This window comes from Aquarana catesbeiana, linkage group LG09 (assembly GCF_042186555.1).
Source record: "Aquarana catesbeiana isolate 2022-GZ linkage group LG09, ASM4218655v1, whole genome shotgun sequence".
Classification (NCBI taxonomy): Eukaryota; Metazoa; Chordata; class Amphibia; order Anura; family Ranidae; genus Aquarana; species Aquarana catesbeiana.
In genome coordinates, this window is record NC_133332.1 from 59,173,432 (window position 1) to 59,197,530 (window position 24,099).

The 24,099-nt window shown below is 43.5% G+C and overlaps 1 protein-coding gene across 5 annotated transcripts in view; it reads right to left on the bottom strand.

Moving 5' to 3' along the window:
• LOC141107694 (cytochrome P450 2C18-like) overlaps window positions 1-24,099 on the bottom strand; it is a 137,686-nt gene that overhangs the window by 78,651 nt on the left and 34,936 nt on the right. For 4 of the 5 annotated variants that reach the window (XM_073598605.1, XM_073598606.1, XM_073598604.1 and 1 more), the window contains exon 2: window positions 3,722-3,919. The exons of the other annotated variant lie outside the window; for it this stretch is intronic. In XM_073598605.1, coding sequence (XP_073454706.1) covers window positions 3,722-3,892 — 171 coding nt within the window. In that variant the 5' untranslated portion in view covers window positions 3,893-3,919. The remainder of the gene's footprint in view (window positions 1-3,721; window positions 3,920-24,099) is intronic. 5 annotated transcript variants of the gene reach the window in all.

A 24,099-nucleotide genomic window follows, 5' to 3' on the forward strand; every position in this document is an offset into this window, starting at 1 on the left:
GTGAAAATTCATAAACCAGCATCTAGCCAGTGAAAGTTCAAATAAATGTGCAAAAATGCATATATAAAGTTCCAAATGCAAAATTTCTTTCCCAAGTGCTGCTGTGCTGAAAATTCATAAAGTGCTGAAATGATTGATATCCACACAGGTGACAAAAGAGAAAATTGAATGACTCGCACTATATGGATGTGTGTGTGGCCAAATTCGTCACACAAAGAGCACTAAATACAATATCAGTGAATATATAAACAATCTGTGTAGTGATATATCACAATCAGTGCAAACAGATCACAAAAATGATCAATAAAACATAAATTATCAGTGCAATAATATATCGCAATCAGTGCAAACAATTAAAAAAATAAAGTCCAGTGGGAGGTATCATCGCGCCACCTCCCACTGTCGCTGTATTCTCAACAGGACGAGCTATCTGTGGTCATCCGGCCGGTGCCACAGTTCGTTTTTCCGATTGATGATGTTGATTGTCTTACCTACATGTGAGTGTTTTTGTTTTTTTCTACAATAAATTACCATTTGATTTTACACTATGGGAGCCCTCCCTTTTTTCTCTCCTATGATGACACCACTATGCTGAGGGTTGAGCCCCCTTCTTGTGGATCCATCCATTCCCACTCCAGCACCTGACGCCCTTTTCCAGCTTCCACTCCCATCTCTGCTCCATCTCCGTCCCTGGGAAGTCCGGACTACTAGGATCTCAAAAGCCCTTTTAGACCCTCTGTAACAGGGGGTCATGGGGTTCTGGTAAGCGGCCAGGCTCTTACTTTTGGTGGTGGTTCTACACATTTGAGGTTCCATGCGGTTGCAAGACCTGTGATTGCCAACTCACCCTGTCTTGAGTTCCTTTTATGGACTATTTTTTATTCTTTCACATGGGTTTTTTTCAGTGTATTCTGTTTGGACTTTATTTTTTTAATTGTTTGCACTGATTGCGATATATTATTGCACTGATGATTTATGTTTTATTGATCATTTTTGTGATCTGTTTGCACTGATTGTGATATATCACTACACAGATGGTTTATATATTCACTGATATTGTATTTAGTGCTCTTTGTGTGACGAATTTGGCCACACACACATCCATATAGCGCGAGTCATTCAATTTTCTCTTTTGTTCATTTATGTGTTTGTGTCACATTTAGACATCGCTGCTTTTTTATTATAATTTTAGACACTTTGAAGCGCAATTTTTTTATATATTTTTTCTCACACAGGTGACAACATGCTCCAAACCCTCCCTTTGTGGTTAGACTGACCAGATCCAATGGACCCCTCAAGCAATACTGCATTGTGGGTCAAACAGGCTTAGTCTGGTGAGCAGGGTGATGAGACCCCAACTTCAGGATACCATCCTTCTGGTAATGTTTCAAATTTGGACTTAAGAAGAAAGAGCCCACATAGTATAGATCATCTTGTTTGTTCAGTAGAAATCAAGCTTACAAAGTTCCATAGTAAAAAACAAGGATGTAGCATCAAAAGACAGTCTGCTAGTTCCAGGAAGCAGCAGGTTCTCCCACAACCGTATCTGCATTTCAACATAGGACGTGATGTCACTGCGGTGTTGTAGTCTGTAACTGATGAATTTCGCCCCTCCCACAGGGCTTTATGTGGGGTCCATTGGATCTGGTGAGTCTAATCACAAAGGGGGGGGGGGGGGTTGGAGCATGTTGTCACCTGTGTGGATATCAATAATTTCAGCACTTTATGAATTGTCAGCACCACAGCACTTTGGAAAGAAATTTTGCATTTGGAACCTTATATAACCTTATATATGCATTTGTGCACATTTATTTGAACTTGGCTACATGCTGGTTTATGATTTTTCACTTGTTTTCTTACACATTTAGGGCACAAAACTTGTATATATGTTTTTATACACTGTATATATGTTGTTTTGCACATTTATTTGAACTTTCTCTGTTTACACGCTTGTTTATCAATCTCATTTTTTTGGTATTTTTTTTTGGCACATTTCGTTCAAGCCTAGCACTTGGTAAAGCAATTTCGTAATTGGAGTTTTATATATGCATTTTTTCACATTTTGATTTTCACTGGCTACATGCTTGTTTATGAAATTTCACAAATTTATTGTGTTTTTTTGCACATTTTGTCTATATTAGCACTAGCATTTTAGTATTACCCAATTAAGCTTGTTTACGCTGCGGTATTCCCATTTTCTTTCACATTTTTGACTTACTGTATGTCATGAACAGCAGCAGCAAGTTTATCACTAATTACCATATATAGCACGGTTGATTTACTGTTTATTAATTTTCAGTGATTGGCACCATAGATTGTAGACTCTATAACAATTCACGAAGACCAAATAATATACACACATTTGGGTTATTTTTACCAAAGATATGTAACAGTATACATTTTGGCCAAAATTTATGAAGAAAAATGACTAATTTGCCAAATTTTATAACAGAAATGAAGAAAAATGCAATTTTTTTTACAAGATTTTCGGTCTTCTTTTCATTTATAGCGCAAAAAATAAAACATCCAGCGGTGATTAAACACCACCAAAAGAAAGCTCTGTGTGAAAAAAAGGACAAGAATTTCATATGGGTACAGTGCTGTTGACTGAGTAATTGTCATTCAAAATGTGAGAGCGCTGAAATCTGAAAATTGGTCTGGTTAGGAAGGGGGTTTAAATGGTCAAAGGTTAATTTCCCACATCTGTGACTTTTTAAATTGCAATCGGTGTCTGCGTATAAGTAGTCAATGGGTTTGTTTTCTCTCATGTGGATGCACTGAGCAGGCTAGAACCTGAGCCATGGGGAGCAAAAAAGAACTGTCAAAAAACCTGCTAACCTGCTAAGGTAATGTAACTTTATAAAGATGGAAAAGGATATAAAAAGATATCCAGAGCCTTGAATATGCCAGTCAGTACTGTTCAATCACTTATTAAGAAGTTGAAAATTCAGGGATTCTTGATACCAAGCCAAGGCCATCTTTATAAAATTCCATTACCTTGTTACGCAGGTCTTTTCTGATCCCCATGGCTCAATATTTATTTACTATTCTGCACAGCCTATTATATGTTATAATCTCCTTGTCGGTCCTGAAGAAGCAGGAAAAACCCACCATGTGTGTTGACCTATTTCAAGGACATATATGTATTTTGCTCTTTTTTTAATTATCTTATTTATTAATATGTGTGGAGCATTTATGGTCATTTTTAGTAAATTTGTATAAAAAATGTGATTGTTTTATATATTGGTGTCTTTATTATTTGTGGTAACAAGAAGTATAAGTTAAATTCCCATATCAGAGGTGTTCAATAATTGCTATATACTTACGGGATGATACTCTGGTTATACCACAATTGCTCTTTGGCGGTACACCATACCCTATTCTACACAATTACTCACTATCACTGTAGTCGCCTACTTCAATAATTTTCATCTTCCTCTTGGATCTTTCAGGTAAGACACATACATGTTTACCTTGGTCCAAGCTGGATCAATGTAACTATGCAAATATGTCCATATCTAAACTTCAGCTTTACGTATCTTATTCCCACCTGTACTGGCTCTGTTTTTGATCATAAGACACAAAGTCATGAAAATACTTAATGTGTTACACTTTCAAGAACCAATCCTAAAGTAAGAACACATGAGGAGCTGCTTCATTTGGTACCCCTTATCTCAGTGGTCATGTGCCTACTGCACCCCCTGTAGCTGCTCCCTCTCACCTTTATGAACGACTTAGGCAGATCTTTCATATTCAGCTGCAGTACATTTCCCAATAAAGGAAGAGGAGAAGGCCCTGGAGGCAGGTTCTCATACTTTTTATTTCTGTTTCTCAACATGAAGAATATGAAACAGGCGACACAGAGAGCCAGGATCAGCGTGCTAGAATCCATTGGCCTTGAAATTTGCTACCAATTGCTCTGCAACATAAAAAAAAACATAAAAACACACACAAAAACTGTATTAACAATGAGCCTCACCCAATACTGTTTACATGCAACAGAAAGTTCTTCCATTTCATTTCATCTAGACATATGTGGTTCATTTCGTAAAGAATTGAAACGTATACGAATCTCCAAACAACAATAGTAACAAATTTCAATGAATCTGAAATTCATTATAATGAAACAACAAAATTAATTTGTTTTACTTGGATCTTTGAAGCGTCCGAAGTAACGAATGATTCAAATTGATTTCTGAATAGCTTGTTGTTAAGGAGGGAGCGGCCACCACATCCTTAACAACTATGACTCATCTGCTGTCAGCGGGGTAGCCCGCTGACAGCAGAATGTAAACAAAAGAGCCAGCATTAGAAAATAAAAAAATAAAAACAATGTGGGGGTCTGGTCCAATCCATGCCAGACCCTTCGGGGACCCCAAGCCATAAAAATGTGTGGGGTCCCCAATAGTCCATACCAGCCCCTTAGGTCTGATATTAATTTTAAGCCCAAAATTCAAACTAGACTCTTATCCAAGCATGCAGCCCAGCAGGCCAGGTAAGGGGGGGTGAGTGAGGGCCCCCCCTTTTGAACCACACCAGGCCACATGCCTGGTTCCCCCTCTGATAAAGCACCTTGTCCCCATGTTTATGAGGACAAGGGCCTCTTCCCCACAACCCTGGCCCCGGGATCCCTGCCCCCCCCCAATGAATGGGGTACTTAGTACCCCTACTCAGTCACCAAAAAATATGTCAAAATAAAATAAAAACCCAGAGTTTTTGACAAGTCCTTTATTAAAAATAAAAAATCTAAAGTCCCTCCCTTAAAACACCCTGTCCCCATGTTTATGAGGACAAGGGCCTCTTCCCCATAACCCTGGCCCCTGGATCCCTGCCCCCCCCCCCCCCTCCCATGAATGAAATACTCCTACTCAGTCACCAAAAAAATGTCAATATAAAAAAAAAAAACTGAGTTTTTGACAAGTCCTTTATTAAAAATAAAAACTAAAATCTAAAGTCCCCTAAAGTAGATCCAATGCCAATCACAATGAATGCCGATCCACATGAAAAAAAGCCAGCTGAGTATGACGTGCCCCATCGAAAGACACTTGCCAAATGACAGGTAAATATGGGCCGGGGTCTTCTGGTGACGTCTCAGTGAGTGACAGGCTAGAGATGGGGAGGCGTGGAAAAAAAATTAAAAATCGTGAAAGAATCCCCTGATCTCCTGACATGTGAATTGGATGCGGGGAAACCCACATCCAATTCGCAATAGTGTGAACCCAGCCTTAATGAAAGATTTATCATACTTTATGTAAAGTCCTAAATTATTGCAAGTTCTCTCAGCTGAAGACAAGCAAATCCTGGAATACAATTTAAATAACACTGTACTTCTCAATGTAGTTCTCAAACAAGAGAAATATGCATGTCTGTCACTAGGGGGCGCTGCAGGGGAAATGTTTCAGTTTATTTTGCTTATGGACTCCATCTTGTACCTCCTATAGTTGGGTGATTGTTGGGATACAATAGTTAATAGTTTCTGTCCTCTCAGACCATAATTGACAAGTAAGAGGGTGAATTTGTGCGACAAATTAGTTAATCTTTTTAACCTTTAAATGATTTCTATTTATGTTCTCCACCATCACAGTATAATGTTAACCTATAGTCCGATCAGTAAATTGTGTTTACTTTTCCTTCTCTTGGTAAAATGGTGGGACCAACATTTAGAGTTTGGACATATTTCCACAGTGCAATTTTTGCTGAGAGCAAAGCTGTAATTTGCAGACATTGTGAGAAGAAACATTCTTTTCCAAATGCTACAAGGATGACAAAACACATCTTGGCATGCCAAAGGTGCCCTAAAGACACTAAAGAATACTTTATGAAATGAAATGATGAGGACCATTATAAAAGAGCAAGTAGCTTTTCCCTCCAGAGTTCTCATTCCAGAAACACTCTTTCTGCTGCTTCTGGATCATAACAAAGTGTCTCTTCAGCAGAAGCATCTTCAGGTAAGGCAGTGTTAGATAAAAGGACACCTGAATATCAGGAGAACATTGATTATGCTCTTGCTTCTTGCTTCTGGATCAGCATCATCAGTAACTGAAAATGCACATTGGCAGAAAGCCTTTAAATTTTTGTGAGTGCCCGAATTCATCGCTCATACTGAATTTGAACAGCTGTGCTCCCTCCATCAATTGCCCAGACATTTACTCTCTACCCTCTACCAACTAATTCATGCATTAACACACAACGATTTGCCACGGTATACCAGGGTGTGGTCAGTGGAACTGGGAAAAAAGAGTTCTTGAGGGCAGATTGGCAGACCTCCTTCCACTTTACACACAAGTCTTCCATCTCATGCTACTCTCAGGAAAAAAAATTCAAGATCCTCACCCGATGGTGCAAAGACCCATTGACACTACATAAGATATTTCCGTCCATTTCCTGTCCACTTGTTGACGATGTGGTTTGGCTGTAGGTAAGTACTTACACATCTGGTGGGAATGTGAGGAGATAAATAGGAAAGAATATCTCTGCGCTACCAGGACAACAATAAACAACGGAACACTAGCTGCAACAGACACTGAAATGGTCAAACCCTACCAACAATAAGTAAATGAAAATCAATATATGGTGTCGCGCTCTAGTGAAAAAATTAGTATCATAAATAAAGTGCTAAATTAGTTAAAGTGCTATATAAAGTGACATTGCATGTGCAAAATTGCATAAAATGCATAAAGTTGCTAAATAATCATATACCTTCAAGTTGCAAAAAAATGCATATAAAGTGACATCGCATGTGCAAAATTGCATAGAGATGCATAAAATTGCTACATAATCGCATAACCGTCAAATTGCATAAAATAAAAAGGTGCTAATGCTGACAAAATATGAGGTAGAGTCCAACAGTGCACATGTATAGAAAAAATGGATTTAAAAAATAAAATAAAAATAAGGTGTGGTGCTGTGCTCCAAGTGACAGTCAATGGAAATACAGTATTTCAGTGCATAGGTGATGTGAATCCTCTTCAGTGTATAAACACCTCAGGTGTGCAGTGGCTACCTTACCTTACCGTGTAAGGTAACAGCGTGTTGTAACAAATGGTGGTGGTCAGTAAATCCTCCAATGGCTCGCATCTGATGTCCCTCTTGTGTGGTAGTGGCCAGGGGAAGCGTCAATGGACTAGATATCCTAATATGCCTTGGTAGCCTGATGTATAGTCTTCATATATAATGATAGGTTATCTCTATATGCCTCAGTGACATTGGACAGCCTCCCAGGTCCCCGAACATAGAGTAAAAAGGAAAGGGAGGACCCAAATCATGAAGTATGTAATCACACATACGGTATTTATTTGAGTTTGCAGGTTTAAAAGTACTCACATAATTAAACAGGTAAAAAACAAGATAAAAACGAACAGCGAGCTTGTGGCCTGAAAAGACCTGTTCTCATGAATACTTCAAATGCTATTAACATATACAATCCTTGTTATTCCATTTGTAATAAAAAATCTAATTTTAAAAAGAAAGCTTAGTTTATTTACTGGAAAAGCTGTACTTTTATTTCAAGCATAATACAATTTTTAACCGGTTCCGGACCAGCCGCCGCAGTCAGGGGCGTAACTAGAAATAGCAGGACCCCATAGCAAAATGTTTTATGGGGCACCCCTGCAAACAGCCCCCCCTACAGCTGCCCTAGTGTCAATGCAGCGTGACCTGTGCCACATATAGCGTGACCTGTGCACAATGCAGTGTGACCTGTGCCCAATGCAGCGTGACCTGTGCCCAATGCAACATGACCTGTGCCCAATGAAGCATGACCTGTACCCCATACAGCCTGACCTGTGCCCCATACAGTGTGACCTGTGCCCAATGCAGCGTGGCCTGTGCCCCATACAGCGTGACCTGTGCCCAATGAAATGTGACCTTTGCCCCATATAGCGTGACCTGTGCCCCATACAGCGTGACCTGTGCCCCATACAGCGTGACCTGTGCCCAATGCAGCTTGACCTGTGCCCATTGCAGCGTGACCTGTGCCCCATACAGCGTGACCTGTGCCCAATGCAGCATGACCTGTGCCCCATGCAGCATGACCTGTGCCCCATACAGCGTGACCTGTGCCCAATGCAGAGTGACCTGTGCCCCATACAGCGTGACCTGTGCCCCATACAGCGTGACCTGTGCCCAATGCATCATGACCTGTGCCGAATACATCGTTGCCTGTGCCCAATACAGCCTGGTCTGCCTGTGCTCCATACAGCCTCACCTGTGCAGAGGAAGAGGCAAGCCACCCGGATCAGCAGAGAGCGGGATTGCCCGCTGTAATAGCTTTCATTTGAATTTCTCGTCTTCCCAGGGCTCATCGTCACATAGCCCCACCTCTTGGCCTGACACCTTTGATGACTTCACACGTCCCGCATTGGATTGGCGTTCTGTCTATCAAAGATGCCGGGCCAAGAGGTGGAGCTATGTGACGTGAGCCCCGGAAACACTGGAAGTTCTAATGAAAGCTATTACATCGGGCAATTCAGCTCTCTGCTGATACGGACAGCTTGCCTCTTCCTCTCCTCTCTCTTCCCCTGGCTGGGAGACTGTGGCGGCGGTGCTCTCATCCTCACCGGGCCCCACTCGGCTGCGGGCCCCATAGCGCCCGCATGGGTCGCTATGGTGGTAGTTCCGCCCCTGGCCGCAGTTATACTGCGGTAAGTTGGCCTGGCTGCGTGAAGCGTCGTAGCTATGCGTGCGCGCGCCCCCCTGCTGGCCGCGATGATCGGATTCAATACAGAAACGATCAATCTCCAGGCCCAGACCAATGAAATCTGGCCTGGACCTGGTGATCGGTTAACCCCTTCACCCCCTGTCACTGTGTCACCCAGTGCAGCATTCAGATTTTTTTTTTGATCACTGTCCTGGTGTCATTAGTGACAAAAATCAGCATTAGGGTAATTAGTCTTAGGTCCCCTAACCCCCCCTAATAAAGGTTTAACCCCTTGATCACCCCCTGTCATCAGTGATCACTGTATAAGTGTCACGAGTGACGCAGGTTAGCTAGTTTATTTTTTATAGGATCAGGGCACCCGCTGTATTTTACCTAAATAAAGGTTTAACCCCCTGATCACCCAGCGGGTGATCAAAGTTAGGTTTTAGCGTCAGATAGGGTCTACGTCGCCCCAGACAGCTTCAGATTAGTGCCAGTAGCGCTAAGACCCACACACGCACCATACACCTCCCTTAGTAGTATATAGGGTGACCACATTTCCAAACTGCCATTCAGGGACACCCCCCTACACCCACGCCCCCCAAAAAAATCAACGGGGCAGCGCTGCTATACCGCCGGCAAAATGCCCCTGTGGCGGCGTTTTGTGGGTGGATTTAACCCCTTTTCGGCCGCTAGCGGGGGGTTAAAACTGCGCCGCTAGCTAAAAATAGTGCCGCTTTACCGCTGACGCCCGGGGCGCCACAGTGTGAGAGGGGTCTAATACCAAGGTGGTCACCCTATTTGGAATAGATAGCCAGACTTTCCGCCACACAGAAATACATATGTGAAAAAAAAAAGAAAAAAAAAAGGAAATTTTATTGTTAAGAACATACAGTATCAGATTCTAGAAGGAACATTGTTAAAAGCAATATATGATTCATTGCAAGCATGCATGTTCTCATAGAATAGTATTAGTGAGTGAGTAGTGTACAAACCTGGAAGTTTGGCTGGCGGCTCGGCTCGCGGCCCCAGCAGTGCCAGCGGGATGGACAGGAAGACAGTGGCATGGACAGGGGGGCAGTGGGATGGACAGGGGGGCAGTGGGATGGACAGGGGGACCGTGGGATGGACAGGGGGACAGTGGGATGAACAGAAGGACAGTGGGATGGACAGGGGGACAGTGGGATGGACAGGGGGACAGTGGGAAGGAGAGGGGGACTGTGGGATGGACAGGGGAACCGTGGGATGGACAGGGGGACCGTGGGATGGACAGTGGGACAGTGGGATGGACAGGGGGACCATGGGATGGACAGGGGGACCATGGGATGGACAGGGGGACAGTGGGATGGACAGGGGGACAGTGGGATGGACAGGGGGACAGTAGGACAGTGGGATAGACAGGGGGACCGTGGGATGGACAGGGGGACAGTGGGATGGACAGGGGGACTGTGGGATGGACAGGGGGACAGTGGGATGGACAGGGGGACCGTGAGATGGACAGTGGGACCGTGGGATGGACAGGGGAACCATGGGATGGACAGGGGGACAATGGCATGGACAGGAGGACCGTGAGATGGACAGGGGGACCGTGAGATGGACAGGGGAACCGTGGGATGGACAGGGGGACAGTGGCATGGACAGGAGGACCGTGGGATGGACAGTGGGATGAACATGGGGACAGTGGGATGGACAGGGGGACAGTAATGGACTGTACAGTACCTGACCGCGAGATTGTGTTTCCAGTGCGATCCCATCGCACTGGTTCTCGGTGACAGGGTACTGTGCATGTCGCGCTGGCTCGCTCATCGGGAAAGGAAAACTTTTTTTTCCTTTCGCGATGAGCGACAGGCAGTGCTGACAGCTGTCTGGTATGACTCATGAGGGGGAATGCCGCGCCAAAAAAAAACCCGGCGTGGGATCCCCCCCAGGGGCATACCAGGCCCTTAGGTCTGGTATGGATTGTAAGGGGAACCCCCCTACGCCGAAAAATTGGCATGGGGTCCCCCCAAAATCCATACCAGACCCTTATCCGAGCACGCAGCCCGGCCGGTCAGGAAAGGGGGTGGGGACGAGTGAGCACCCCCCCTCTTGGACCGTACCAGGCCACATGCCCTCAACATGGGGGGGTGGGTGCTTTGGGGGAGGGGGGGCCCCCCACCCCAAAGCACCTTGTCCCCATGTTGATGAGGACAAGGGCCTCTTCCCAACAACCCTGGCCGTTGGTTGTCGGGGTCTGCGGGCAGAGGGCTTATCGGAATCCAGGAGCCCCCTTTAATAAGGGGGCCCCCAGATCCCGGCCCCCCACCCTATGTGAGTGAGTATGGGGTACATGATACCCCCCTACCCATTCACCTAGGGAAAAAAGTGTCAATAAAAAAACATAATACACAATACACAGGTTTTAAAAGTAATTTATTAGACAGCTCCGGGGGTCTTCTTCTGACTTCGGGGTCTTCTTCTGACTTTGGGGGTCTTCTTGCAACTTCTCCGCTCTCGACACAGGCACATCGAGCCCATAGTGCCCTTCCTGCTGCATTCGCTAATCCTAATTGGGAGCCCACCACTTCTGCAGCACCCGTACTTCCCCCATTCACTGGCCAACCCGGAATTCAGGTGGAAACAGTTGATTTCACGTCACTTGATTTTTATTTGCTGTTTTTCACCAAAGATCTCTATAGATCTATTGTGAACCAAAGCAATTTGTATGCTGGTCAATTCATCGCTGCTAATCCCCAGCTGACCCTTGCCAGAGATTGGGAACCAATTACTATTTCCGAATTTAAGACCTTCCTGGGCCTATCCCTCCTCATGGGCATAACTAAAAAGAGTGAGTTGCGGTCATATTGGTCCACTGACCCAATTCACCATATGCCCGTGTTCTCTGCCTCCATGACCAGGACACGATACGATCAGATCCTGCGGTTCATGCACTTCAGCAACAATGAACTCTGTCATCCTCGGGGTGACCCTGGATTTGATCGGCTCTACAAAATTTAGCCCCTCGTAAACCACTTCAACCAACAGTTTGCAGCCTTGTTTACTCCCGATCAAGTTGTCTGCGTTGATGAGTCCCTGATTACGTTTTCTGGCCGCTTGTCTATCAAACAGTATCTTCCCAGCAAGCGTGCCAGATATGGGGTCAAGATGTATAAGCTCTGTGACAGGGCAACAGGCTATACATATAGTTTTATGGTTTATGAGGGAAAAGATAGTCACGTAAAGCCGGAGTGAGGTAGATTGAGCGCACTCTGGGTGAGGATGCAGCTGATAAACCAGCACATAAATGATTTAAATAAAGTCCATTGGGCAATGTCCATAAAGCTGGAAAACTGCCCGGACTACATAGGGAGCACTGGTAAGATTGTGTGGGACTTGGTGTCACCCTTATTCGGAAACGGGTACCACTTGTATATGGACAATTATTACACGAGCGTGCCACTTTTTAGTCACCTTTTTGATTATGGAATTGGCGCATGTGGCACTGTGTGATCTAATCGCTGGGGCTTCCCCCAACTGCTTGTAGAATCGGAGGGATTCACAGAATGTTTTCGTTCTGTCCTCGCTTCACGCAGATACGACAGTCCAAATTCCTACGTGACTGGTGTTTTGGAGAAACCCCTCTGTGTCCACAAATACAACCTTAATATGGGAGGGGTGGACCTAAATGACCAGTTGTTGGTGCCGTACCTAACTGCCTGTAAGGCCAGACGCTGGTACAAAAAAGTGTCTGTATATTTATTTCAATTGACTCTACTGAACGCTTTTGTGCTATACAAAGCTTCAGGACAGACTGGATCCTTCCTTAAATTCCAGGAAGAGATCATCACAGCCCTTCTGTTTCCAGATGGTGCTTTGGCCCACCTTTCCAATGCAAATGCAGTGAGCCAGGTGCATTAGAGGCATTTTCCTTATGTTCTCCCTGGTACCCTTACCCAAAGTGACACCCGCTTTTATTGTCCCTCCTATCCTGACCAACCTGGTCTCTGCATCGGTGACTGTTTCAAACGCTACCACACACTAGTTGAGTATTAGTGTAGGGTACAGCACCACACAGTCCTAGGCACATGTACACAGGTTCTCGAAAGATGTGATGGCCATCACATTTTGAGAGGCCCTAATCTGCAACGTTCAGTTTATAGTTTTCTTTACAGTTTTTATAAAAGTGAAAAAAAAAACACACAAAAACACAAAAAAAAGAAATAAAATAAAAAATCCAAAAATAGCTGTGGTTGTATTTTTCTTCTCTCTCTCTCTATTGTTCTCTCTCCTATGTTCGCTCTCTACTGTCCGCTCTACTGTTCACTCACTATTGTTCTATTTCTATTGTTCTCTCTCTGTTTTATTTTTACTATGTTTTATTATATTTACTTTGCAGGTATTGTATGTTATACTGCAATGTTTGTTTTATTGTACATTATACTCTAATGTTACTTTGTTTTATTGTTAACAGGTACGCCATTCAGCTGCAGCACGGCTTTATTTATCTTGACAGCAACAGCGTTTGCTTCAGGCTTTCTAAAGGCATAAAATTGTGATTTTACTCCTCACTACCTATCACAGTTACGGAGGCCCTGAAATGTCCAGAAAGCACAACCCCCCCCCCCCAAATGACCCCATTTTGGAAAGTAGACACCCCAAGGTATTTGCTAAGAGGCATGGTGAGTATTTTGCAGATCTCATTTATTTTTGAAAATGAAGAAAGTAAAGAAAAATATATATATTTTGTGACAAAAAGCAAGATCTGCAAAATTCTCAACATGCCTCTCAGCAGATAGCTTGGGGTGTCTACTTTCCAAAATGGGGTCATTTGGGGGGGGGGGGGGGGGTTGTGCTATCTGGGCATTTCATGGCCTCCGAAACTGTGATAGGCAGTGAGGAGTGAAATCAAAAATGTACGCCCTTAGAAAGCCTGAAGGCGGTGATTGGTTTTCAGGGCCCCGTACGCGGTTAGACTGCCAAAAGGTTCCACACATGTGGTATCCCCGTACTCAGGAGAAGCAGCAAAATGTATTTTGGGGTGTAATTCCACATATAACCATGCCATGTTTGAACAATATATCATTCAGTGACAACGTTGTGTAAAAAAAAAAAAAAAAAGTAATTTTCCTGCAACTTGTGGCAAAATATAAAATATTCCATGGACTCAACATGCCTCTCAGCAATTAGCTTGGGGTGTCTTCTTTCCAAAATGGGGTCATTTGGGGGGGTTTTGTGCTATCTTGACATTTCATGGCCACCGAAACTGTGATAGGTAGTGAGAAAGTGAAATCACCATTTTACGCCCTTATGCCCTGTACACACGGTCGGATTTTCCGATGGAAAATATCCGATCGGAGCGTGTTGTCGGAAATTCCGACCGTGTGTGGGCTCCATCGGACATTTTCCATCGGATTTTCCGACACACAAAGTTGGACAGCAGGAGATAACATTTTCCGACAACAAAATCCGATTGCGTCAATTCCGACCGTGTGTGGCCTGTTCCGACGCACAAAGTGCCACGCATGCTCAGAAGAAATTCCAAGACGGAACAGCTCGTTCTGGTAAACTTAGCGTTCGCAATGGATACAGCACTTTCGTCACGCTGCAATGTTAAAAATGGTTTAATACAGCGCACTCTCTTCTTCTTTATAATGTGACAAGAATTAAGTAGTTTTGCTGCTCATATTCACACACACTTCCACAAAGTTTTATTTTTGTTTTTTTATTGGGATTCCCTGAATATATTGTTATTAGTTGTCACATCTGACAGAATGTTTTTTGTTTTATTTTATTTTCTGGGGGATTTTAAGCCTTTTTTTTTATTTAATGTTTGGATTTTTTCCAAGGCTGATCTTTGTTCAATGTTATTTTTATTTTTACTCCAGAATATTTTTGTGTGTGTTTTGTGTGTCAAGTTACCCCAACACCATTGATATCTTTTATTATTTAATCTCCAGGAGATTGTTTGTTGTTGGTGTCCCTTGTTCATTTCACATTGTATATTTGCAATGTACCTGAATCCTCACAAACAAACTGTCATTTTTGAAGTAAAACACATAGGAGAGTATAATTCAAAACAAAAATCCTTTATTAAGGGCTCAGAACCAAACAAAGAGGAAGGCAACACTGGATCAACAAGAGAAATTAGCGAAGCCTGGGACCCCCACGGCAGACATCAATTCTTCAACATCAAAATTGGTGGCCTGAGGAGTCCATATGTAAAGGAGGGCAGTCTGGTCCAGAATTCGCAGAGATCCAGATAGCAGCAGATGACATGTGTGTCCCCAGGCTGTGGTACCACAAGAGGCTGCATTTTTTGGCCGACCAGACTGGATCCAGGGTCCTCACTGTGGCTGTGGCTGTGGCTGTGCAGTTGGAGATGTGGCAGGAGGAGGAGTAGGACCTGGAGGAGGACTGTGAGGACCTGGAGGAGAAGGAGGAGGAGGAGGACCTGCAGGAGAAGGAGGAGGACCATCGCAAAGGTGTGTCTGAGCTGTCATTTGGCCCCTCATACCTTTGTTAAGAGCCTCCAATATGAGCGCCTCACACAAGACTTGTTGGCCCTCCTCCATCCTCTGCATTTTATAGGCAACGGTGGCAGCAATGTCCTCCTCCACGATGTGTCGTGCTCCCAGGACCTCTGTAGCCCTCCAAAAGAGTCCTCCGGTAGCCTCCTCTAGGGCACTCCTCCTACTGCCACTTTCTCTTTTCAGGGGGGGTGGAGGGACCTGCAGATCAGCCAGCCGGCTCGGCCCGGCCACCTCCTGGCTGAGACTTCCCTGTGTATGAAAAAGGGACATGGTTTTAGTTGTTGCTTCATCAATCACAATCCTAAATTAGTACTCCCAACTAACATCTAGTTAACATCATTGATTGGACAACCAGCAATATTTAGAGGAATGCTATACCTGGCTCAATCTGGGCTCCTCCACATGTGGCCTGGAAGGCCCAGGTTGGGCGTCAGAAGCCTCAGCCGGGGGGGAAGGAAGCGTGGAAGGAAGACTGGAGAGGGATGGCCTGGGTTCAGTCTGGCCTGCCAGAAAATGCAGCCTGTCGTAGTACAACATCCTGGGGACATAGATGTCATCTGCTGCTCCGGATCTCTGTGAATCCAGGACTTTCTTGCGCTCCCTTAGATATGTGCTCCTCAGGCCACCAATGAAGATCTTTAAATAGGTGATGTCTGCCGTGCTTCACCTGCTTCACAATTTCACACAATTGCTCCAGTGCTGCCTTCCTCTTTGCTTGGTTCTTGAAATGGGGGTGTTTAATCTCCCACAGACAGGACAGCTCCCTTAAGATATCTATGAATACTGACATGAAGTCATTGTCTTTCATTAAGATATCCATGTTCACTGCAAGACACAACACAAGACAAAGCCTAATGTCAGACAAAACTCTCCTAATCTTGTTACAATATAGGCCTCAATGTAGAAGCAGTATAGGCACAAGTTTGTCTCTTACCTTCGTTCTTACGATCGGCGCGTCCAATGCTCCTTCCTCCGCTCACAGATCGTACGTAATACGCACGCGTGTTACGCTTTATACACACTGCGCAAGCGTGTAACTCCGCCCGCCCCGACGTTCTTTCTAGTCTATTCCCCGCCCCTTTTCGTTTGGCGCAGTGGGTGAAGAGCATGATGGCGGAGTTAGAGCAGGTGTGTGCTAATTATAGCAACGAGGAGGAGGAGGAGGAGGAGGAGGAAAGCCCGGATCCGGACACGTCCCGATCCAGAAGGAGACGTTTTAAGGCCACAAATATGTCCTTTGGGGAGATGTTGGAGATGGTCGACATCATGAGGAAGTCCGACTATGACGGGAAGTATGGGCCTTACCCCAACCCCAATATCCGAAAGGCCAAGATCATGGCGAAAGTGATCAAAAGCCTTCACAGGAATTTCGGGGTACGAAGATCGAAAGATCAGCTCAGGAAGCGGTGGTCGGACCTGAAGTTAAGAGAGCCAGAGCAGTACCGAAAGATCCGGAGAGTGCTGCAAAAAAGTAAGTAGTTGTACTGTGTTCCTATTCTTTCTGTCTTTATTGCGTTCGTGCTGCTACATATGCTTTTATTAATTGTAACGTTTAAAAGGGCAACTTTAATGTTCATGGGCCCATTATTCGTTCGTATCAAACATTTTTCTTTCGGCCTCTAAAACACCATTGTTTAGGCCATATGCATTTTCCCACATTTTTTTGTGGCCTACTTGGATGCCAAATATTTGTTTGTGTAGATGGGTTTGTTACTAGAATGAAATGCAAACTAGATTGTGTGTAAGGAGAGGACACTGAGCAGCTGTTTTCACATCTGGACACTGGAGCACTAGTGTGGGACCCCAGAACACCATTTTTATTAGGGGGCCACACAGGTGCTCCAGTGTATACTATAGGGGGGTCTCCATCTGTGAACCTTGTACTAAACAAGTAAAGTATTGCAGCTTGACAAAGGCCAATAAAAAAAATACATCTTGGAACTCTGCCAAAATAGACAATTGTACCCCACTTCCAAGCAATGTTTCCTATTTCTAGTTCTGCCATCAAATATCTGTGTGCTAATTATACCATTTTTGTTTTACATAGGGGAGAAAAGACTCAGAGGACACCCCTCATCCGAGGAGACCAGAGACCCCCCACCTCTGGAAGAAGGTGAAATACCCCAAACCCAAGAAGAGCAGGAGGAAGAAGAAGATGTGGTGGAGATTGGCACCACAACAGGTGAGTGTCTGCGACCACAGGCTCAGGTAAAAGAGATGGATGGTGGCAGATTTTTGAGACCTGTTTTTTTTTTCTCTCTCTCTTTTTAGGTGATCGTGATGTGAGGGATAGAGAACGTTTCACATCAGAAAGTGCCCAGATCCTGATAGGGGAGATCATGGGGTGTAATGCCGAACTGCAAAACATCCAGCAAAAAATCAATGATGTTATTAAAAAAAATAATAACATCATTGATGTTTTGGGGCGAATTTAAAACCCCACAAAATCACTTTTTGGATTGTGGTCCAATCTTTTACATTTTTTTGCAATGTTTTGAAAAGCCAAATTTGGAGGATGCACACAGTGTGCCAACATGTGCTATCTGCCATTACGGGAGATCAATGGACACGTTTTGGGGGTGCAACCCCTTCCTCAATTATAAAGTCGCGTTGAGGAAGGGCTTGCTCCCCCAAAACACGTCCCTTGATCCCCCCTGATGGCAGATAGCACATGTTGACATTCGTAAATTGGTGTGCATCTTCCAAATTTGGCTTTTCCAGGGGTGATTTCCCCCCATCTGAACGCTATATCAAACCCAGTTCCTAAATACTGATGTCTGATATAGCCTTCAGGTTTTACCTAATGTGAACTTTGTAAGTTCAAGTTTTTTGGCTTTCTTGTTGGTTTTAACCAGGCCTGTTTTATCTGAAATGGACATTTCTATTTTTGATAATGCTACTGCAAAAATTGTTATACAACAAACATGTTGGTTTGTTTTAAAAACCTTTGGTAAATGCACATGTGATTGTGCAGGTATAAAAAAGTTGCTTACTCAAGAATGTGTGGATTATTGTGTCAACACTACAATACAACACTTTTGGGGTGATGTAATTGTTCTTTTCTGAGAAAATGTGGGTTATTTCCTAAGGGCAAATCCTCTTTGCACTACAAGTGCAGGTTTCGTGCAGTTGCAAGTGCACTTGTAGTGAAATGTGTTTTTGCATTTAGGAAAAAACAGCCAACAGTGCTTTGTATAATAAGGTTACACAATCACGACATTTTCTGGACTCAACACATTTCTGTCAGGGTCAGCTAAAACAAACACAAGCAGTAAATGTCCACAAAGAATTTCTTTTTTTGTTTATTATAAAAAGGCTTCACATATTGTCTGGCATATTGATAGCCCCCCTACCCGCAAAGAACTCCAGGTAGCGTAACCGGACATCACGGGCACTCAGGGAGGGCAAGCCAGGACGGCCACTTTCAAGCGCCGTCAGTGTGGTTTGATGTAGGATTCCGGCCTCAGGCCCAACTGAGCCAGCATAGTTGGCCGAATGTTTCCTTAAAAAGTTATGGAGAACACAGCACGCCAGTATAATATGGTTCAGTTTATACTCCGCCATATGGATGGGTGTCAGAAATAGTCGGAACCGGCTGGCCAGGATTCCAAATGCGTTCTCCACTCTTCGGGCTCTGGCCAGCCAGTAATTAAAAACCCTCTGTTCCGGGGTGAGGGTCCTCATCGGGAATGGCCGCATCAGGTGGTCCCCCAGCGCAAACGCTTCATCAGCAACGAACACAAATGGGAGTCCTTCCACATTGTCCTCTGGAGCTGGCAAGTCCAAGCTGCCATTCTGGAGATGCCTGTAGAACTCCGTCTGGGCGATGACTCCACCATCGGACATCCGGCCATTCTTCCCCACGTCCACATACAAGAAGTCGTAATTAGCCGACACCACCGCCAACATCACTATACTATTAAACCCCTTGTAATTATAATAGTACGACCCCAAGTTGGGTGGTGGGACGATGTGGACGTGTTTCCCATCAATTGCCCCTCCGCAGTTAGGAAAGTCCCACCGCTGGGCAAAGTGGGAGGCCACAGTCTGCCATTCCTGTGGCGTGGAAGGAAACTGTTGAGGAAAAAACAATAAACATTACTATTTTTACTCAGAAACATGGCAAGCAGATTAGACACAAACATTATGGGGCAACCTCCAGATAGCATTTATTAAGGGGAATTTAACAACACCAAAGTATAAGGTACACCTATCATATCCCCCCCCCCCCTCTCATGGGCTATTTCTAACATTATAGGGGGTGTGTGTAAATCTTGGACAGGTAACCCTCTTCACTTCATTGAGAGATGAATGCCTAAATAATGGGTATTACTTTGAACAGACCCTCCTTAGTTACACTATTGGCAGACCACTGGACAGGTAAGAAGTGTCATAATACAAAGATATAAATACACACTGTACACATTTGAGGACATTTGGACATTCTGCTATTACCTATCAAGATAATAATAGGATACAAAAACTTTAAACAGTACCATTGGAAAGTATACAGGCAGGCTCTTGCACTACATTGCTTTGGGGAATTCATCAATAAATCTGACCAGTAAAGAGATGGGTATAGTGTGTATGGGTTTGGCAAAGTCAGCAGATAGATGATTGAGGATAGAGAATTGGGATCAGCTGACTTAGCAGTTGGGGGAGGGAGGGTTACTAAAAATTATTTGGGGACACCACAAAAAAAAACCTCTGCCACTCTGCCTGAATTTAAAGCTAAAATAACATTTCCAAACATTTTAGGGGGTGTTTGGGGTAAAGCACTACTATGGAGCTGATAAAATACATTGTTAAGTGACTACATGAGGTGAATATAGGGCAGGAGACACCATGCTGGGGAGGTTAGTGAAGGGCAAATATGTATGAAGGACATATAATAATAATTACATAAAAATCCAGCATGCATGAGGACAAAGGGGACATTCACAGCATATTACAATCATGGTAATTAGGGAATGAGGAAAGAAATACAATATATTAGCAAACATTAAATACAATAAAATGTGATATAAAAGGATAAAAATCTTACCTTCATATACTCCTTCTGCAGGACCTGGATGATGGCAGAACAGGTCTCTGGGATGATGATCCCCAGAGCCTGGGGGGAGATGCCTGTCGAGAACTTCAAGTCCTGCAGACTTCTCCCTGTGGCCAAATACCGCAGGGTAGCGACCAACCTCTGCTCCTGAGTGATGGCTTGCCTCATGCAGGTATCCTGCCTGCTGATATAGGGGGTCAGCGAAGCCAACAGACGGTGAAACACGGGGTCCGTCATCCTGAGAAAGTTCCTGAAATCATCAGGATTATTCTCACGGATCTCACGGAGCAAAGGCATATGAGAGAACTGGTCACGCTGAAGCAACCAATTCTTGGTCCATGAACTCCTCCCCACCCTGTTCATGGACTGGACTTGTGTCAAGGTCAGGACCCCAACACCAAGCCCCCGTACAGCATGAACTCTACGAGGAGTACGCATACGAAACATGGCTAGAAAACGGTCGGCTGCTCAGAACGAAGTAACAGAACGCACTGAAGAACAGCAAGGCCTGTGAAGAGCGACCTGAAAAACAGTAACGAACGAACAAGAATACAATGACTACCTAAAGTCACGCGGAACTTGCTTGCACGCACTGAAGAGCAGATACAAACCCACAAGCACAAACTGAACGGCAGAAAACGATCTGAAAGCCACGAGTCTGAAAAAGCGCGAATCGTCTCTCACCAAACTTTTACTAACACGAGATTAGCAAAAGGAGCCCAAAGGGTGCCGCACTTGGTTCTGAACCGGCCTTTTCTAGTCTCGTCGTACGTGGTGTACGTGACCGTGTGGTTGGCGATCGGAAATTCCGACAACTTTGTGCGACCGTGTGTAGACAAAACAAGTTTGAGCCAACATCCGTCGGAAAAAATCCTAGGATTTTGTTGGTGGAATGTCCGAACAAAGTCCGACCGTGTGTACGCCCTATTAGAAATGAAGGCGGTGATTGGTTTTCGGGGTCCTGTACACGGCTAGGCTCCCAAAAAGTCTCACACATGTGGTATCCCCATATTCAGGAGAAGCAGTGGAATGTATTTTGGGGTATAATTTCACATATGCTCATGGTATGTTTGAGCAATAGATCATTAAGTGACAACTTTGTGCAAAGAAAAAAAAAATTGTAATTTTCCCGCAACTTGTGGCAAAATATAAAATATTCCATGGACTTAACATGCCTATCAGCAAATAGCTTGGGGTATCTACTTTCCAAAAGGGGGTCATTTGGGGGGGGGGGGTTGTGCTATCTTGGCATTTTATGGCCTTCGAAACTGTGATAGGTAGTGAGGAGTGAAATCAAAAATTTACACCCTTAGAAATCCTGAAGGCGGTGCTTGGTTTTCGGGGTCCTGTACGCGACTAGGCTCCAAAAAAGTCTTACACATGAGGTATCCCCGTACTCAGGAGAAGCAGCAGAATGTATTTTGGGGTGTAATTCCACATATAACCATGCCATGTGTGAGAAATACATCATTTAGTGACAACTTTGTGTAATTTTTTCAATCACTCGTGACAAGAAAAATTAAATATTCAATGGGCTCAATATGCCTCTCAGCAATTTCCTTTGGGTGTCTACTTTCCAAAATGGAGTCATTTGGGGGGGTTTGTACTGCCCTGCCATTTTAGCACCTCAAGAAATGAGATAGGCAGTTACAAACTAAAAGCTGCGTAAATTCCAGAAAATGTACCCTAGTTTATAGACGCTATAACTTTTGTGCCAATAAATATATGCTTATTGACATTTTTTTTTACGAAAGACATGTGGCTGAATACATTTTGGCCTAAATGTATGACTAAAATTGAGTTCAATATTTTTTTTTTATAACAGAAAGTAGAAAATATAATTTTTTTTCAATATTTTCGGTCTTTTTCCGTTTATATCGCAAAAAATAAAAATCGCAGAGGCAATCAAATACCAACAAAATAAAGCACTATTTGTGGAAAAAAAAGGACACAAATTTTGTTTGGGTACATCATTGCATGACCGCGCAATTACCAGTTAAAGCAGTGCACTGCCAAATTGTAAAAAGTGCTCTGGTCATTGAGCTGCCAAATCCTCCGGGGCTGAAGTATTTAAACACTGCATTTCACCTTCCCAGTGTAACAAAACAATTTCAGTTTGTAAAACTACTCCACACTAATCTTTTTTTTCGTTTTTCCAAAATTTCCATTTTCCTATGGTTTCTAAATTTCCAGAAATGTTACATCTCTAGACAGGAAACTTACCGAATGACAGGTAAACATGGGGTGGAGTCAACTGGTGATGTCACCGGGTGACCCTGCCTTAATGTTTACCTGTCATTAAGCAACGGGACACTCACTGAATGACAGGTAAACAAGTAGCCAAGGTCACCCAGTGACATCAGAGACAAAAAAAAAAGTAAAAAACAAAAATATAAATATAAATAAATTTACAAAAACTGTAACTTAAAAAAAAAAAAAAAAGGGCAGACTCGATGGACCACTTGGTCTTTTTTTGTCGTCACTTTTCTATGCTTCTAAACCAAACAAATTGGACTTTATATGGTGCTCAAGGATCTACTACACAACTTTATATGAATAACATATTTGTTTTATTTAGAAACATCATAAAAACAATGATAATATAAAAAAAGCTTTTCTGTCTAGCTTGACCTATTTCACTAATTCCGTCTAAAGCTCAAACTCCTTGGAGCCAAAAAGTATATACACACACTTTACAACAAAAATTAGGGTATCTAAAGGGAAGAGCTTACGTTTCTCAATCCATTTTGTGGGTATTAAACCACTTCATCAGGAGGGAGAGAGTGGCAAGATATATATCTATATATTAAATATAGATTTGGAATCATACACAAATAAAACAAGGCAGGCTAGGAGGAAAACGCAAACACAAGAGTGTAATCATTAAACTGGAACATTATGTCAAACTGAATGGTATTGCAAACCAGCCTGGCAGGGTAAGGGTCCTCTTTGTTTACTGTTCTGACTACATGCCATCTAAGGCCAAAAGTGATAATGAGTAAAAAACATGACCTGTGCCAGAGGTAAGTCTATTAAAACATTTATACCTATGTATCAACAAACGCTATATAAGAAAAATCTATGGCAATTCCTAGTAAAACCAATGCATACCTAAGGCCTCATGTACACTGCTGCTGGTAAACGAATGTTCAGAGGCAGTTGGCTGCTTTTTTCAGCTGCCCCTAAACTCTTCCAATGTTAACTTATGTGTACATGTACACAGGTTCATTTAATGTCGTTTTTAGGCAGTTGCCTTTAGAGGCTTTTCTTTGAAGGCAAAAAAGTTTTCGAAGTTTCCGATGTTTCAGATGCTAAATGCAGCTAAACGCGGTACCAGAGTTTAGCCTCGTTTTGTTTACAGGCATTTTTCATTTTTGGCTGTTTTGGAAAAAAAAAAAAAAATAATAATAATTATTTTCAAACGCTTCTAAACTTAAACGCGGCATGTAAACGCGGCAAAACGGATGTTTTAAACGTGGGTTTTTATCTGTCAAGTTAAATCATTCAGGAGAGGTTGTAAAAACGTTCCATGTGCATTAAGCCTTAATTGCCTCTGTTAGGTTTGCTTTTTACTAGGAATTGTCAAAATGCAGACAGGACAAAAAAGTGACATCTGTCCTGTTCCAATTTAGGAGGCTGCATGAGCAGAGAGTGCATTGTGAAAAGAACCCTAAAGCAGCTAATTGATGAACACTGGTATTGGCCGGCCGAGTGGTATTGTCTCATTACCCCTGTGCAATAGAGATTAAAGTGATTTTCTAGGGTCCCCCGCCGGCGCTCCTGGCTCCTCCTCTTCTCAAGTGCCCCTGCGGAGAGCCGCTTTCCATGGGGGCACCCATTGACACAGACAGTAGGATTCCGCCCCACCCCCCGGGTCACTGGATTTGATTGACAGCAGT